Here is a 19,817-nt window from a genome sequence, read left to right as displayed (position 1 = left end):
GTATTGCAATCTTTTCACAACACGTAACATCCAGTAAATCTAGAGACAGACTTGAATTCCAGCCTGTTAATGCCTGAAACTTGTCCACAGCCTTGATCAATACAAAATTCAAGACTTCTCGAGCACAGGATGTTCTCACTTCTGCGAGACCATATTTGGATGGCCTTCCTATAAATGAAGCATGCAACATTCATCTTTATCACTTACAATCTATGCCATTTCCTTGGATTGTGTTCACAAGCCAAATTTGATATGCACAGTCAAAATAAATGACAGTGTAACTACACAGGAGATATTTTTCCTTGCCTACTGTTATTTGAATGGAACAGAAACAACACCCCAAGCGTATGAATTCTTATACTAAGAAAATAGTCCTACGTGTATTAGCATGTAATTCATGCAGAATGTCCTGTTCTGTAGGAATAGTAACAATATTTTCTGCAATATGTTTTTATAATATTGTTAGATTCTTGCAGAATAAATCAAAAAGGTCAGGACCACTTGTCATAAAAGTGGAGAGCAGAAAGTTGAGGTGTTTCAGCCAAAAACATCTGTGTTTGTTTGGATTTTATCCTGTCCACAGCACCATCTGCAATGTAACTCTGCAGAACCTATATGGGCTCTAAGATAGGCTTTGCAGTCAAAGGACAGAATTTGAGGGTGAAATCAGCCTTAAAAAAAACCAGTAAGTGAACACTCACCATGTAAGCATCTTAAGGTCAGTCAAAAAGCCTGCCCACTCTTACAAGTAAGAAAAAGCAAACATTAAGTATAAACAATTAGTATTCCTTCTCTTTGCTTTAAGTTGGCCAAGAGGATATTCGGGATGCATTCACTACCAGATTTTCAACAGTGCACGTGGGAAGCCAAACCATAAAATACTTCAGATAATAGTTTTATGAGGCACACCAAAAGGCTCCAGCTGCTGTGTTTTGAAGCCTACCCTGAGGAGATACAGTATAGTCTACCTATTCCACATTGTTTTTCTGAGTGCTGGAAACACATGATGAAGTCTCAGCTTCCACAGCAATGCAGTGGATTTGTAGGAGACTCTGGAAGTGCAAGGTTAGCTAAGGCTGATGGAAGTGACAGACGGGAACCTATTTCTCAAAGCAGAAGAGGAGACAGTGAGGCTCGGTGGGCTGGAGCTGGTGGGAGCTTCCCATCAGCCCATATGCTGAAGAAGGGATTTGGAGGACAGAATTTCCCACCCTGCTCTGTCACTGTTAGCCTGCAAACGAGTCTTGCCTCGGGATCAAATGGTGAAAGACACAGTGCAGGGAATTGGTTGTGGCCCCCTTCTCTCCTGTCCACACAGTCACACCTGGGCTGCCTCAGCTAGAACTCTCTGGGTGCTCACCAGGTGCAGGGGAAGGAGGGCATGGAGAGCCCACTACACCCCAGGATGTATATGGCTCTCCTTCCACTATCATTTGGCAGCTTATTCCCGTATTTATGGTGCCTTTCAATATTGTTGCAGTGCATTCAGACTCTCGTGAAAGAATCAAATGTTATATATAATGTACAAAGTCCATCCCTTTGCTTTGGATAAAGTCCATCCCTTTGCCAAATGTTTTCCTCATTTAAGCCCTAATAAAAACATTTTGAATTATTACACTGAACCTAAATGGTGTTGAAGTCTTCCAATAGTCTAGCAAACTACAAAGAACAAATAATACAAATGCTGAAGAAAACAGTTGTTTTGCTAATATTCTGTTTACACAGCTGGATTCTTAGGAATTTTATCCATGTGTATATTTAGTAAGCAAGGCAAATTAATGCTTAGAATTGCCATTTCCGAAGTGGAAAACAAACCAGTAAAATGAAAAAGCTCCCCCACAATCTGTCTCTCTGCCCCATTCCAGATAGACATGCACACCTCCCCCGTAGCCATGAACCACAAAGTAACTGGAGAGGATTCTTCACAGACAGATGTAATTTATAACAAAGGCAGGAAAAGGCAACCCTAACTCAGAGCTTGCTGCCCTTCCTATAAAGTTCACCTCGTTACCAAGAAAAAGCAGAGAATAATTTGTTTGGTTTCTGTACTCAACTCCTTTTTCTTTTATTGTGAAAAGTTTCCATTGTCCTTTTATGTTTTGATTATTGAGTAAGTTTAGAGACTTGCCAAATAGCCTTAGATTGTTAACAGACCACCACTATTTAACTTTGAATGCTTTAACAAAATAAAGGCACAGTTCACATTAATATTCAATGCCCTCATTTTATTTATTATCTTTTCTTTGAAATTTAAACAATTTTCCTAGCTAAGGTTTATTAAATGTAAACCTAAGTAGCAATATAAGTTACCTCACATACCAACCAGACATCCTATAAAACTCAGCTTTCTAATGAGTAACACCACATTTTGCTGAGCTTAGCATATTTATAGGAAATCAAAATAATGTTTTATGAATTAAATACTCAAATACATCAGATTCTATGTTCAGTAAAAATACTTTATGTTCTATCTTACAACAAGTTGTAAAATTCAAGGTGAAATTAGAAGACATACAAACTTTCTAGTGCATTTTAAAAAGGAACGTAAAAGGATTGCAAAACTTGTCTGTTATTCAGAGTTGGATTACATTTGTCCTCATAACATCAATTAATGGATGAAAATTTATTAAAATGTATATTGATTATAAATCAGCACGGTAAAGAAATGTCATGCTATTTATTTATATGAATAAGGTCAACATGTTATTCATAACATAAGGTCGCAAGATGTATGAATTTGATACATAAATATTCACCCGTGGGGATACATTCCATGAAATATCACATCACTTGCCCATTCCACAGATACTTTTATGAATACAATTTAATCTTCAAGATGATGAAAAGCTGCAGATAAAGGTAATGGGTACAAAATAGTTCATTGTAGTGTAAGGTCATGGATCTCTGTCTGCCAATTACCAAAAATTATGCAGGAAGTTTTGGAAATAGGGCAATTGCTCTGGAAAACAAGTCTCCAGTAAGTCACACTGTACCAGCAGGCACCAAAATGGTATCTGTTGGCAAACAGCTTTAAAAAAAAGGCAGCTAAATTTGAACCAGCAAAATATAAATGAAATGTGGCACCTTCTTGAATAACTGCTTGATCCCTGCTATGTTACATGGAAAAGTTTAACACTGAAAATAGCATTGTTCTGCAGCAGACATAATGCATTGGGTTCAAAATAAAATGTGTCTCTTTATATTTTTTTTGGCAGATTCCTTTCAAGTTATGTTCTTTGAACTTCCTAAAAATGAGTTATTGTGCAAATAACTTTCTGCCAACATGTCGGCAGCAGCCTACCTGGCTCTCACCAGCTTATATACAAAGGCCTTTCAATGGTTTGCAACATTGGCTGCTAAAGAATCCTGTTTTCTAGATTCCTGGCTCCCCAGCAACATGCCCTATGGAAAGCTGAGGGCATGCCACAGACCCCTAGCTCAGGTGGGCCTTGCTCGAGCAGAGCCAGCTATGCTCTATGGCACCAGAATGGAGCTGGGGCTCTGAAATGATCTTCAAGAGCACTCCTTTGGTGTCAAGGAGTTTAAACACAGACATGTAAAAATAGCAATTCTGTTAAGTGTTTATTTTTTTGTTTTAAACTGGAATTAAATCAAACTGCAAAAATCTCAGATTTTCCTGTGAAACAAAATTACTGATCTTTGCTCAGCTCCAAGTATTTTATGTTGGTCCAGTAAAACAAGTAGAATTCCCAAAGGGCATCAACATAGTGAGCTATTCAGGAATACTAGAAAAGTAAAACAAAATTAATATCCTAATAGTCTGCCTTCAGTTACTTTGCTTAACCACTTTAAAATTTCTCCAAGTCAATGCATTTCTGCCAATCTCAATGTCTTCTATTAAAATTTACATCTTGATTGATAACCATTTTTAAACATGTGCTGTGGTCTTGTGATAGAGCATTTAATCATTTGGATTGTAGAACAATCTGATGAATAGCAGAACCAGGCTGTCATTGATGTACTGACTATCCTTCCAGTCAAAACCTACAATTCCTAGCTGATCTGCATTCCAGCAAATAAACAAGCCATTACTGCTCTTATCACAACTATGTATGTTTACATCCATACATACACACATACGTGGAAATCAAGCCACTTTCTAAATAAATAATTTAAAAACTCATAGAGCACATCTGTGTATATATTAATTCCCGCATAGTTCCAGAAATGTTTTCCTGCCAAGAATTCAAGTTTTTCTTCCCCTCTCTCTCTCTCTAACATCATACAGTCAAACGTGATGCTTTGTCAAATGTACAACTGAACTAAAAAGTGATCATGAGCCTCCACTTTTTTTTCCTCTAGTATCTTTAGCTTTTCATCTCCTCCAGGGTGCTGAACAATGTGACCCCAGTCACTTCTCAGTTTAATTCTGTGTATGTGAATAGGTCCATTGAAATTAAAGTTCTCAATTTGTTAAAAAGAGGCGCTTGTTGAAATGCTGGCTGGGTCAGAACCATGGCGCTCAGTACACTGAAGGCACAGCCCATGTCAGCTATTTGGCATTTGTCCTGCCTGAATTCTTTTCTTTCGTGACTTCACGCATGTTACTGAGTTAAAAAGGAGACTTGTTTTGTATTTGCTGTTTCCTAAGAAAATAATTTAAAAAACGTTTTGTTAATCATTCTCTAAAGCACTGTAAAAGTACTCAGCACTGGCTTAGGAAATCCCACCAGCTCTCTGGAGCTCACCAGGTCTCAGGGCAGAGCAGTTCAGCTACCTAAACTCAGGAATGTTAAAACTGCTGTAGAAGACCATCAGCATGTGACCTACGTGGAAATGTGACCGCTAAAGGTCAGTCTATCTCCCCTGCTGATAAATGAGTATACCAACACAATCTTTGGAAAACAAAGGTTGTTTCTATTAGGCAAGAGACACTTAAATATGTGAAGTAACACTGCACACAATTCCAACAGATTCCATTTTTCATTCAGACTAATCACAAGTCCTTCAAGATCTCTGGTCACAACCATAGCAAGCCTCAAGATCAAAGGGCTGGGTATCTGTGATTTTTGTCACAAAACCCACTGACTCTCCAGCTGCTTACTTTAGTAATCCCATCTTGGGTATGACACACTTCTGTAACGGACATCAAAAATTTCCCCTCAGACATCAAAAGACCAAGTACCAGTTTTAAACATCCATAATTGGAAAATAATGAACCTATATTCCTGAAGCTGTAGTTTTGATCTTCATAGCAGTAAAGTCTTGAGGAACATGTTTTGAAGGAAAAAAACAAATACGAGAATGGAAATGAAAGAGAAATGGAATGTAACACAACATCAGTTTATCAAAGATACACGATGCCATATTAATTTCATAGTTTATTAAATAACTAATTTTCTAGACAAAAGCAATGTGAGAGACATGATCAATTCATGAGTGGGCAGGAATATTACACAGATGGGACTGAACGGCCTTGAAGACTATTCACTCCTGTATTCAATGACAAATTGGGAGGTGACATTGTGTGGACACTTTTTTAAAAACCTACAGTGCACTGGGAGTACCTCAGCTGGGAAATACAATAACAAAGGAGAACCAGAATAGCAGATGTATGATGAGACAGCTGCATGATACAGGTATAAAATGTGCTTCTAGGACCTATCATGTAGGCTATTCCCAGCAGAGGAAAAGAAAGCACTATTGATATTTCACAAGGCCTTGCTTTTATCTCAGCAACAATATTATGTCAGTTTGGTCACTTATGTTCTAATAAAACTGATTTAAAGTGGAACAATTATAGAAGAAGGCCAACAGGATGACAAGAGGCTGGTACAGATATAAGAACATGTGTATCAAAGTCTACCTTGAAAGCAAAGATTAGAGAAGGCTGGCTTTTCTAGTCTAGCTGAATGAAGGCTGACAATAAGATTGCTGTCTCTTTATACACTAGAAAAATAAACACTGGGGATGGAACAAGAGCTAAAGGTCAATACTGGCACAAATTGGCACAAGGACAAATGCACATAAACTTGTCATGAATACCACAAATTGAAGTTGTATAACAATTACAGAAATGAGGCACCAGGGCACTCTCTAACTGAAAGAATGAAGACAAAGTTAACTTTTTAAAATGGAGTTTGACAGGTTTCTGAAGAGGATTATGAATGTTTCCCTATGAGAAAGCTGCACAAGAGCTGACAGTTCAAGACATCCCGTCCAGACCTACCTCTTCTTGATGTCTTTGCCATGGTGATATTTAGAAAACAAAGCTACAAAAAATCAACTCACTGGTTTTTAGGCACTACAAACATCTGAAACCCCTAGGCTTTTAGCTGAGGAATGAGTTTCTCTAGTGTGAATTTATATGCTTATGGAAATGTTCTGGTTTCATACATCTCTAAAATGCAGGTCTCAAGAAATCATTTGAGCAAATTTGTTTAAACAATGATTGATTAACCAGTATAAATACACAACACCTAATGAGGATTAGGTATCAAAATCAAGTCCCAGACTTCAGGCTTTTGCCATCAGAAAAAAAAATGAAAAGCTTTATTAGCTTTCAAAAAGCATATTCTTGCAATCTACCTCCTTAAATTCAAACACAGAAGGTATTTTGTTCAAACTTAAGAAAAACCCCAACCCACAACTGGATAAAGACCAGACACAGTCCAAAAGCTTAATGCTTCAGAAAGTAAGGAGTATATGGAAAGAAAGCATTAATGGAAACTGTTTTGGAACTCTAAGTACAGAGGATGATATCTAGTGACTGCTATAATACTGAATCTGCACTGCCATTAAATTTAATCTTCGATATTTTTATTGCAACCTGACCCACTATGACATCTCTAAAGAAAATTACATTGTGCACTCCTATTTCAAGAAGTCAAACTTAGCTAGTCATCTGGGCCATAAAATAGCAGATTACTCCATCAGGCTGGCTAAAGCAACTAGGAATAAAACTAGATTTACCAACCACATTATTTTTATTAGGAAATGTTTCAAAGCAGACATAATCCCAAAAGACCTTAGCCTCATACCATCCAAAAATACACAACAGAGAGCAGCAAAAAACATGAACTGCAGTATAAGGTACAATTTGTAAATGTGAGAAAAAAAATTACAAGATATGTTGTAATATATTATCCTATCAAAGCAAAATAAATTAACTGAACGTAGAAATAGAGAAGAATAAAAACTTCTACACAATTCAGGCATTAACAATTTAAACCTTTGTTATAAGATCTGACATGTGTTAATAGGAATTGCTCCATTGAATCCCTGCACATCAAGATTTAGTCTGTACTACTTTTGCTTCCCTTGAAATTGCAGGCTAATATAGGTGTACTAAATCACAGCTCGAGAGCAAAATGTCCAGAACAGGCAGAAAGAAAAAACCAGTATCTTTAACAGCAATATTCCTGAAGAACCCTGATATGGTAGCACTACTTGCATTTTATTTTGGATCATAGCCACAGAATAGCTAAAGCACAGCTTCTTCTGTAATCATGCTAAATGGGGGGAACTGCTCATAATAGTAACAGGAAAAAAAAGCAGTGAATTTACTTGGCAATCTCAACACTTCGCGGCAATTCCTTGTACCGTCATGTTTTCTAACAGGTATTCATGCATACATAATATATAGGTCTTTGTGGATCTGGAATGAAGGAGAAGTAAGGGATTTGATAGCTGGAAAGGCAAGTTTTAAATTTTAAATACTGTCAAAGTAGGTTAGAAGTGTGATGCGTGTTTTATCATCTAACCAAGCGTTCATGTCTTTCTCTTTTAACCTTTTTTTTTTTCCTAGGCAATGTGAACACCTCAGGCAGTTTGGGGTTTAAAGGCTTTACCCAATGCAAGAAAAAAAAAATTAAATTAGCCTGGCATTTGTTACTTTTTTTTTTAAGATTTGAACACTGTTTTACAGAGGTGGCTTTACTATGCTAGCTGCATCAAATGCAGAATATTAATCAGACTGTGAAGCTCCACTAATTATGTGCTACATTTAAATAACTTAAATTTTGCTAAGTGGCATGGCCACAAACATTGTATGCATAACCTGAGTTTTGAGTCATTTCCCTTTTCTTGTCTGATTTTATTCTACACAGGAAATGACAGGGTCATTTAGAAATAACTGCAGTGAAAGATCAAAAAGGAAACTTGATTGAGAACACTGTATAATTGCCTGTGCTAGAGAAAAAAAATTCCAATGACTTTACAACCCATCGCTATAAGATTTTTCTGGAAAACACACACTGTGGTTTCCCTGAAAGGACATCCATTACAACACTGAGTACAGCTTTTATTTGTTGTAGCTGCATCTCTTTTAAAGCAGCAGATCTTCTCCTGAGGCTGTTGGGCTTTTATTCAGTAGGTAATTCTTTTGGCACACATACTCACAGAGCTAAAGCCATTTCAGTGGAAGCAAATCAATTCTGTTGAAGCAAGTCATTTCACTGACTCGTCTCGAAGTGTTCATTTGCAAAAGGAGATAATGCTGTAATTAAGCTCTTGGAACACCGTGGTTCTTGTTATTTGGGCAAATCTGGCCATTACAATTTACAGTGTCCTGTTCCAACAGAACAGGCTTTTATTGCCGGAGCTAAAAGAAAACTTTAGACATTAGCTGCACTGAGCGCAGAGTCAGGATCACATCCAGCTCTGGGCTGTGGTGTGCCTGCAGTGGCCTTTTTTTTTGTAAGACATTGGTCTGCATAGCAGGACAGCAGCCAAACTTTCAGCACAGATTTACTGTCTACTCTCACCACAAGGATTTCCCAGTCGATCTCCTCTTCCCTGAGCAGATGCACTGCAGGGCAGGTGACCCCACGTGTGCTCCTCCCATAGCCACACACATCAAACCAAGGCAGCCCCAAAAACTCTGGTCATTTAAGGGACTGCAAAATAGAAGTAATGATCTCCTTTATGCATAAGCATTTCTGAATAAAACAAAGTTGCAGCAAAAGAAGTCTATGCTGGGTTCACCTCTGATCACATTTTAACACATAAAGCAAGTGCAAATAATGCCATGAATGTGTATGTGCAGCATCAATGCCTTAAACTGTTACTTACTGAAGAACAATGCATCACCCTATCAAAATAAACTCTAACAGAATATAAGTATTGATTTTTTTGGGTGTTGGAGTGTAGTTGGAGAAATTAAAAGCTCTTTGCCATGGAGCTCAGAATACAAAACAGATGGATTAAAGTGAAGTGGCACCATAGGTAAGAAAGGCCGTAAGAGTAATAGCTAAAGATTGTCATGCAGGGTTTTGTGACAGTTGTAGCTCTAGATGGCACTTGTTGCTTGGATGGATCATCACCCAAGTCATTCACAGAAATCCATTTCTGCCATTTCCCAGAGGTGCTGGTACCCTCAGCAGAAGTGGTGCTCCCCAGCAGAGCCTGCCCCGGGCAACCCCTGTCCTGTAGCTGGGACAGTGCATGCTGATCTCACCCAGAGAGGCATTTCTTTTAAACTAGTCTAAAACCTTTTAAGATTCATGACCCAAATTTACTCAAGAATAAGTTCATCAAAGCCTCATTAAAATAAATTTTACCAATTAAGAAGTGCTAACCACCCACTGATCTGATCACCTAATATAAAAACCCCACCCTAACACAGTAATGAAGTCCTGCTCTACCTATGTACCGACAATTTTGTCACCAATTTCATCATAGCTGGAATTTTAACCCACCTTGTAAATGACAAGAATAATTTCCAAATATTTGCACCCATGTCAAGAAAAGTTCTTTTTTATGATATGGCCATTTAAAAGCAGCATGGAAAGAAATTATCCCACATCATCACAGTCGAAACACCAGCTGCAAGTGTGAAGATTTTTTCCAGTGCATTAATTTTAACTCCACTGTGTATTGATAAGCCAAAATATAGGTACCATCAAAAAAATTTCACTACTGTGCCTCTCTGGGCAACCAGTTGGCTCCTGACACAAACTTAAAATTCAAATCTTTTACAGTGTATTGTATCATATATCCTCGAAAGGCACAGTCAGGCTAAAGGAAGGTTTATTTGATTAATTGAACCTGTCCATTTGATTAAAGGCCACATCCTGCATCAACACATTTTTCTATGTATTTTTTCACATGTAAGTTAGAGCGCATGACAAAGTTCACCGTGAAGCCAACTCACTATTGTTAACTGAATGATTTCAAAATGCTCAGTTTCCAGCTCGCTTGTTTCTTTACAGTCAGTATCATTAACTCTTGGTGACTGCAGCAGAAACAAAATTCTGTGCATACACATGCATACATCTCTCTTAGGGCTGTGGTCAGACTAAGCATGGCACACAACCTTTTCTGCTTTTGACTGCTGATTTTAAAACAGTCAGACTCACATATTACTAATTCAAATTACATGCATCAACTTACAAATACATACATAAAGTGTTCCTGATTTAACACAACTAACAGCTTAACCAAGCAATGCATTTACCCTTTTTCAGAATCCCAAATTAATTTTGAATACAAGGATCAAAACATCTTAACTTGCGCTCTTTAATCAGCCATTTTACGTTAGTAATGCAGGGACGTTGACAAGAAGTTGCTTTGAGCAATATAAAACATATGCCATAGTGCACTCGTTAAATAACTCTGCATAATGAGTTCCATCTATATAAATGACTCACCTCATTACTTATCACAGGTTCTTCTCTACGACCATGGAAGAGGTATTCATATGCTTTATAGTGTTTAAATAAGCTGAAAACCAAGATAATATAGACTATTACAGCTGTAAATTTTTTGAAAGATAACACTGTTACAAGTTTTGTTAAACGAAGAGTTACCCTCCAGCATGGTAATATTCCAAATTTTAAAAAGAAACAGTTGTTTAACTTCAGATACAGCATATTTAGTTTGAAGGATTTTTTATCAGATGGCTGCAGAAAATACAGTGTGATACTTAGAAATATGTCCACTTAGCCCTCATGAAACTCAACTCTGAGAAGACAAAGTTCTACTCTGAAAAAAGTAATTCCTGAAACACTTATCACCAGGATACTTATGCCTTTAATATCAGCAATAGCAGACAAGAAGGAAACAAAGCCAAATCAGCTTTCAGATTCTGGGATGGGCTGCCGGTACAGGGAGAAAGTTTGATCTTGGAACACCAAAACAATAAAGAATAGAAGCATTTATTCTCTCAAGGTCACTTTGCAAAATCAGCATAGTATTTCCTCAAAGAAAAACTAAAAAACTAGATTGACACACAGCCGTGTTGTGCATTACAATAAAAGTAACTTTAAATAGACTTTGTCAATGGGCTAAAATATTTATCTTCCTTAAAACACGTACAGCTTTCCGTTTCACATGTTTTAAATAATTTTCTTTGTTTCCTTTTTTAATGATCAATGATATGGCATTTGTTTAATCAAAAGTTTTGTTTGTCACAGTCCATCTGTTACAATTACTTCTTCTCTTACAATCATGATACAGAACTCCTGGCTTCTGTCACATCAACTTGACATATGATTTAAAACACTGCTCTGTGATTTCATAGCAAGTTCAGGTTGAAGAATGATTCCAAGAATTTACAGCAGTCCTGCCTGCTGTATCCATGAAGGGTACAGCAATATTTGCAGGGAACATCTGTAAGTGGTTCCTGTGCTTTCTTGCTAGGGACAGGACACAGGTTCTTTTCTGGAGAGACCCATCAGCTGGGTCAGCAATACCTTTGGGCTTGGTACCTGCAAGGCCCACGTAAGAAGTCTGGCTGCCATCAGCTAGAGGCTGCCTTCCCCCAAACCCAAAGCACACAGGCAATTAAGTTCTTACAGTATTTGCAATTTCATTTAAGTACATTTTTATTGCAGCACTTCACCAAAGAATTCCTGACATGTTTCAGTGGAGACACAGAAATTATGTTTAAAGAGAGTTCAGGACTTAACCTGGACATGATTCACACTGATTTATGGAAATACATATTCCCTTTCATACACATCTATAATTTAGTAAAATTCTAACAGGGATTATTTGAAAAAAGACACAAACATTTTATGAACATCACAGACACACAAGAAATAAGACATATCTTTCCAATCAGGTTGGAAGAAATCATTATTTTTAATTTTTTCTCTTACTTATCCCAGTCCTTTGGAAATAAGGCAGATTTGCAGCACCTAAACATCAGGTCTTTTCCCCTTCCCCTCCACATGTGTTATGACATTCTTTATGGACTATGTTACAGGTACATATAATTTTTAATATACCCCAAAATATAAGTAATTATTTTTGGCATTACTGAATTTTATGTCTTTATTTTTAAACAGACCTCTGTTCAACCTGGCATCCTTAATCCTGTATGAAGGAAAGAATTCCTCCATTTAATACTCTTTAAACCAAATCATATAAATTAGACATCAGCATTTATTAAGAAAGAAAACAGTGTAATTTTCTTTCTTCTATCAGGCATTATATAAAATGCCTTTTTTTGTTTCTACTTGTTGTGAAAAATTTAACATTTCCATACCAGTGTTTCTAGCAATTACACAGAAATAATTTTACTTGTGTAAGTAAGATTGTTAAGAAAAGGCCCTCTTATGATGTCATATGAGAATCTGAAGGTGATTAACAATGACATATTTCCCCAGCTCCACTGCTTCCTGAAAAGAAAATGTCAGGAGCTATGTTGATGTGTGTTTGCCCAAGGAGACAAGATAAAAAGATGATAACTGTCACCTTCCACCAAACCTGAAGTTGTCATTATAGTTGCTGCACAGTTTGTGCCAATGTGGTTAAGCATTTGTCCCTGTTTCCATTATAAATCCCATGGGTTTAGAGCTCATCTGTAAAAACGTGATCTGAACTACAGCATGTCATACTGTCTTGAGTAGAAAAAAAAGTTACAGGCCTATCACTTAAACAAGAAAAAAATGTTGAACTAATACATTAATTTGAATTGCAATAAAACTCAACCTATTTCTGAGTTCATAAAGTTTAAAGTACACCCATTTAACTGCGCCAATTCCATTCTTATTTAGAAAAAAAATATTCCAGGAACTGAAATAACGCATTGCCTAAATTGGACACCTATGATACATTTCAGTGTAGTTGTGCATATCTATGACCTTGCCACAGCACACATTTGTAGTAAATTCAGCATTTTGGACATACAACCACTTATTTGGTGACCAAAATACAATTCTGCTGCAAAAGTTTTGCAGCCTGATTGTATTCCTGCCCAGTTAATATTTTGATGGTAGTAAGATGAAGCACCAAATCTCTTGGATGAAATTCTTGCGACTGTGAAGGAATTACTTCATGGACAAGATATCTCTCAATGGATAATTTACACAAGAGCTATAGACATGCTATTTGGAAAGAACATTTGTTCCACATAAATATACAAAAGACACAGACAGGAAGGGAGAAGTAAAAGGAGTTGAGACATCTTAAATGCCAAGTTTCCTTTTAGTTTAGGGCTTGTACTTGGCAGGACTTTAGTTTGCCTTGACTACAGAAATTTGAGATTTAAAGAGATGTTCCCGTTTCTTGTGGGAAGAACCTGAAGTGTTTTATATTTTCCATGAAAAAGAAACAAAAGAAAAAAATCAGAGAGCACGAGAAAGAGACAAATATTATAGCCCAATTGTAAGAGAAACTGCTTGTGATGGGTTTAAATCCCCATCTGAATCCCAGTACTCTGAACTGGAAGACTAATAGCTACCCCAGTATTTTTGCCTTTCTTCAAGAGAAAATACTTTTCTGCCTTCAGGAAAACACCCTACAAACCCCCTCTTTGCTGTGTTAAACTTTTCCTAAAGAACAGTCAGAAAATTCCCAACAAATTACGTATGGATCAGCCATGATCTTACTCAGTTTTTATCAGTCCATTTTTATTTGCCCATCAGTCACAAATGCCACAAATCCCCCATTCGGGTCAGAAAATGGGCTGAAGGGCTACAGTTGCAGTACAGTAGATGAGCATGTACTACAAGAGTAACTTCTTAATTTTCCATCTCCTTGCACCTGACATTCATGGATGGTTAAACAGTTTGAGAACTGTTCTGTCCATCATGTACTGCAAAGAGTGGTGGTGTGTGAGTACAGCCACTGCCTTAGCCATGGCATTTCAGTGGAAAAAGGTGTGCACACATTATTATATAGCAAAAACTTTTATACAGAGGTGTGACTGCGCTATCAGCTGAGTATTTTTCTCAAACAAATAACAAATTTAATGCTATTTGCATATCTTTCTGTGTCTCTGTTAAAAGCTGAGACCTGTAACCAAGCCTTTTCACATACACACTGGACTTCTGCTGATTTTGAAATGCAACATTTTTATGACTCCTATATGACCATAACCATAATTCTGTAAAGTACAAAACTTTAAATCACTTCAGTCCACTATAACTGTCAAGGCCAGACAAATACTAGGAGTAACAGACAAGATCTAAAATTTTATTCAGATGGGATCTAAAAGTAGCTTTTGAATGCAAATCAAGAATACTGTCCATACATCACTCTGTTTTCTTTTATCACTCAAAACAAACCCCAAAAGGAATGTTTTCAGCATTATCTCAAATTTTGATAAACTTCCAGTCTAAATTTATTTTGTGGGCTTTGACATCTGAGGCCAGATCTTTACTCTCCTTGCATATTCTCTTTCAGGATTTAAAGTTTGGTGTGTATAGTATATTGGCAGAGTAGGAAGATATCCAGTTAAATAACAGCAAAGTACTAGTACTAGTAATTGTTGATGCTGTTGTTCTTGCTGTTACTTTTATTTTATGAGTGATTTCCCCACTATATTAGATTACTGAAATGAAAAATAACAGATTCTGTATAAATAAATACCTGGTAACCAAGTAATCAATGATTGCTTTGGCCTGCTCAATGCTGAACAAATCCAGGTCACCTCTTTCTTCTGAGTCAGTTTCTCCTATTCCAGCCATTGCTCTTCCAAGTTCTTTTAAATTATCTCCCAAGGTCATATCTTTGTCTGCAAAGTAATTCCAAAGAACAAAAACTGTGTATAAACACGACAGGCTGTGATGGGGTTTTTTGGCCCATTTTTATTACAAAACCTCTTGAAGTTTTAGTTCCAACAAAGAACTTAAAAAGCAACAGCAGTCAAACACTTCTCCCTGCTGCCATTATTCTTATCAATAAAGTGTCCATTAAAATTCTACAACAAAACCACCACTCTGCCCTCACAATGGAAGGATCACAAAAATGGGTGTTCAAGATACTACAGCTTCATCTCTTACCTATGCAGAGATAACCACAGGCAGAATAATACACAAATTTGAGAGGCAGAGTATGTTTTTCTTTAAAATAGCCTACTGCTTATGTATTGCAAAAGATTAATTCTTCTGACCATGCCCCTTGCAATATAAGCCATTAATACAGGAAGAGACATTAAAAAGGGCAAACAATATTTTTAAGTGCTTACACTCATAACAGATTAAATATGAATACGCATAATACCCTACATGTATCATCAGACTTGGAGATATTTTTGCATCCCTCCAAAACAGATAATTACGTTACATTTTTACCCTGGAAATCAAAACCAAATGCCAAAACAGGTTGGAATTACAATTTAAATTCTGTTTGTTAACTGTCCTGACAAAGACAAAAATCTGAAATATATCAGTATTTGCTGAACCTATAAAAAGAAAGGATTCATCTTTGATTTGCACATAGCGTCTGCCATCACTAAGACCATGGGGAGTTAAAAAAACCCTTCAGATACAATTTATTTTTTCCTTTTGTATCTAACAAAGTCTACAGAAAAAATATCCACCAGTGGTGAAACAGATTTATTTTCCTTATTGTTTTATGTCTCTACTGATACACTCCTTGGGTTTTTTTGTACAGAAAACAAATTAAAAGACTTAGAAGACTTCTGTTCTTTTATAGTTTTGCCCTTTAGTGGTACAGTAATCAAAGGCTTGAAGATTTTACCTCAGTTTTCTGTAGGAGAGACAGCACAATATAAGTAACCACACTGGAAGGGACAAGAAAGAAACACAGAGAGTGTAGGGGAAACAGAAGCCATAGGAAATGAGGAAAAGCAACAGAACCAGAAATATCACCCTTTGCAGGGGAGTGAAGCCACATAACAGGATCACCCAGGCTCTGAGTCTGTTGCCAGCTCATCCAAATTTTCTCTTTCCTCTGCACACCTGATTTTCAGTCCCAACCACCCGTCTTAGGAAGATTCTTGTAGCACTTCTGTGAGGCAAGGAGCACTTTCCCTTCAATGGATAGAAGAGGAATTAAATCATGTAACTCATTGTGAATCCCAAACCACCCAGGTCTCAAGTTTCCAAACCTCAGTTTTCCTTACTCCTTTACCAGCCTTAAATACATTTCCACTACCCTCCTTCTCTAAATCCATTCCTTCTGCTCAATGCTACTCTTGCTATTATGGCCAAGTCAGCTTAATTCTCCAGGCTGATTGGGTCCAGTGCAGGAAAAGGAAAGAAAAGCGTCATTAATATAGAAGACATTTGAATTTTGCTTTTAGTTGAAATGTTTGGTAATTACAAGAAAATTCATCCCAGCCCTGGGCTACAGCATACTTTGTAAAATGGATTCAGAGAACTAAGCTGTGAAGAAACAAGAAGCTTCCCTTAAGCATTTAAAAACTGTATTTTCTTTTTCTAAAAACCATGTATATCTTAGCCAAATCTAAATGGATTTTCACAGGACAGCAAAAAGCAAATTCACCACTTTTGCTTGCCAAACTTTGAATCTTTACCTCAAAGCACTGGGACATTAGACCTGTTAAAAAAAAAAGACACAAAATAGATTCTTTTTCCCCCAGCCTCTGTCTGCAAGACCACTGAACTGGTTCAGCTGCAATTTTATATATAAAAATGCATCAAAAGCAGACAGTGCCATGGAAAATTTTAGCTTAAAGAGTTAAAAGCTTGGCAATGCTTAATGCAACAAAGATGACATTCCTGAAAAAGTCAGTCAGCTTTAATAATGGGTTGTGCTACCAGCCTGTCGTGTACACATGCATTACACAGTCTCATAAAATTAATTTCTGACGGGTTTCCATTCTGCTCCATTGTTATAGTAATATAGTTAGCATATGTTAAGATACTTTCTCTTTGAAGACAGGAAGGACAACTGGAATTCCAATGATCATAAAGCACGTACATATTCTGTCAAAATTCCAAGTCAGAAAGGCCCTTGAACTAAATTACAATGAAAAAGTATAATAAATGTTATGAGTTTGATTTTCAATATTTGCCTTCTCTTCTGAATGAAACTCCTTTCACTCTTCCTCTGGGATGGACTTTGCTCAACATAATCACCTTCAAAGTGAATGTTAAGCAAGCCTTAGGATCTCTGAAAATGAAGGTTTTAGAGGACACTGGTACCATTTTTTTTCTGGCAATTTCACTCCCACTAGACCAAGCTACATGCTTTGTGGCAAATTTCCTTGTAGCCACAGGAGCTACGGTCCCTTCATTGTCATTTTTCATCTTTAGCAGCAATGCCACTTTACTTCCCTCACCAGTCTTTAGTTAACATATATTCCGTGCCAGAAGTGCAGCATTTGCCATACAGAATGCTGAGAGTTGACCTCCAAGGATAAAATAAATGTAATTCACCTGCTGTAAGGCTACAGGATGTACTGAATATCTCACACAGCAGAGAAATGTGCCCAAGGCTACAGTGAGTCAGTCACTGAGACAGCTGGAATTGGAATTTAGGAGCTCCTTGCTCTCACTCTACTGTAATTATTATTTATTTTACCATAGCAAAGAAAAGGTCTCTTCAGGACCTGGCCCATTTGTACTACATTCTATACAAACAAAGAATGAGGAATATTCTACTCAAAGACTAGCATTTTCTCTAAAAAAAAATTCACATCTGCCAGTAAGAATTATTTTCAGGCACCAGGTCTAACATATCAACATTCAAAAGGAAAATAAACAGTTTCACAATTACTTGTAATTAAATATCACTTTATTAAAACAACTGGGAAACATTCTTGCCTTCCACTTCAGATATTTATCTTACAGTTCTTAATTATACTTACCGCTGAGGTTCTCCAAGGCAAAATTTAATAGATCCATGAATCCTGAAAGCTGGATAACACTGAAGTTCATTTCTTTAGCCCAACAAAATCCTGCAATATAATAATCAAGTAAAACAGCTTCTTTTAAAGATGTCTTTAATTGCGTAAAATTCAGAAATTCTTCCATCTTCCTAAAAAGAATTGCAAAGTTAAAAAATGAAATTAACAAAAAAAATTACAGATTGCAAAGTCTTACTTAGGCTGCATGCAATTATATCTATAACATTCATTATTATTATTTGCTATATTATTAATATGTGCATAATGTAGCAAAGTTCTTGAATTTAGCTACATCAATTCCTAGATGAGAACATTTATCAACAGAGGACATATCAGAAAGTAAACGATCACCAACAGGTTTCAGCAGACACTATTTAAGTGTTAGGATATGATTAACAAAAGAACAAAAATAAGAGCATTACAAAACCAAAGAGAAATACATTGAAAATCCCAGACAGAAAAAGACTGTTTCATCAGGAATTAGTTTGTGGGATGAAATGACACCATTAGTCTCCACTTTCTACTGTTACGCTTTCACTCTGAGATAGTTTTAGAGTACTAATAAGAAGATCTTGTTTCCATTTAAAAATTATTTTTCATGTAGCCTCTGATGAAAAACTACATTTGAAAATTAATGTAAATAATATAACATATAATTTCTGAAAGTAGCTAAAATATTTAGACGTTCAAATGGCACTTTCATGATGGTCAAAACATTTAAGAAGAGCCTTATCCTATTTTCCTGGCACACGATGAAAATTTTTCCACTTTAACTTGCAAAATTGATGAAAAAATACACTCCCTTGTAGGAGGCCATACTGTTGCTGACACATTTATGTCTACTCTATTCAAACACAGAATTAGTTACGTATTTTATAATAACTGTGTGCATTTTTCCACATGAAGAGAGGGGACTGGGGCTAGGACTTGGTTACCGTTCTTCCAGTATAATTTCAGCCATGCCTCAGGTATTTAAGTTTTACATTAAAGCAATCCTTGGCTTCTTAGCTACAGCTGAGGATACAGGTGCCAGTGATCACAGCTTCTAGTCCCCTGTAAAAGGCAAAGTCTTCCCAAGCCCTGCTGCCTTCTCATTCCTTCCTAAGAAGGACGTTAAACCCAGACCTACTGATAGCAGCCATTAGATTTTCAGGGGCTTCACCGACACAGTACCGATATGCTGTCAAATGAGATGAGTTTCTTTCTTTAATTAAAGCCTCAATAGCTAACAGAGTAAACCATATAATCCAATCAGTTTTGTTTAAAACATGTATTCCTTTGTTCTGCATGACAAATTTGTAAGGCTGCACACATGCAAGTCGGTTAAAAACACTTAACTGCGTCCTGAAATAGAAGTGGAACATGGCCAGCTGAACTTTCCAAGGTTTGAAACAGTCCATATCCTCTCTCTCTGAAGCTTCTGCCAACTCTGTGTTTTCATAATCAGAGTTTCTCAGGGATTTAGATTTTCTCTGATTCTGCTAACAATGCCAGTACTCATCTTTTCAGTATTCTGTAAGGCATGTCGCTGACAGCAGTTATCTGTACATGATTGGGAAGTGATGGGGCAGTTACATTTCCTAGTTACCCCAGTTACATTTCCTAGTTACCCTCCCTGCTTTTTTTTTCTTCATGGTGCCCAAGTCCTATGAAGATGCACAGCAGCACAAAACTCCCTGATAGATGGGAATGCAGGACATCAAAACTCTCATACTGAATCAGATCTACTCTGATTTTCTAACCTTAGCTGTGGCCTTCAAACTGCTCTTGTAAATAGACACGATGCACTGTG

The 19,817-nt window shown here is 36.8% G+C and overlaps 1 protein-coding gene across 3 annotated transcripts in view; it reads right to left on the bottom strand.

Annotated features, from left to right (window-relative positions):
- The window catches only part of CABCOCO1 (ciliary associated calcium binding coiled-coil 1), a 129,269-nt gene that overhangs the window by 23,095 nt on the left and 86,357 nt on the right, over positions 1-19,817 (bottom strand). For all 3 annotated transcript variants that reach the window (XM_085064236.1, XM_085064237.1, XM_085064235.1), the window contains exons 3-5: positions 17,987-18,156; positions 14,779-14,923; positions 10,611-10,683 (exon numbers count right to left, since the gene is read on the bottom strand). In XM_085064236.1, the coding sequence (XP_084920362.1) occupies positions 10,611-10,683; positions 14,779-14,923; positions 17,987-18,156 (388 nt within the window). The remainder of the gene's footprint in view (positions 1-10,610; positions 10,684-14,778; positions 14,924-17,986; positions 18,157-19,817) is intronic.

Source organism: Lichenostomus cassidix, chromosome 6 (assembly GCF_008360975.1).
Source record: "Lichenostomus cassidix isolate B80296 chromosome 6, HeHo_3.0, whole genome shotgun sequence".
Classification (NCBI taxonomy): domain Eukaryota; kingdom Metazoa; phylum Chordata; class Aves; order Passeriformes; family Meliphagidae; genus Lichenostomus; species Lichenostomus cassidix.
This window is presented reverse-complemented; position numbering and strand designations above follow the sequence as displayed.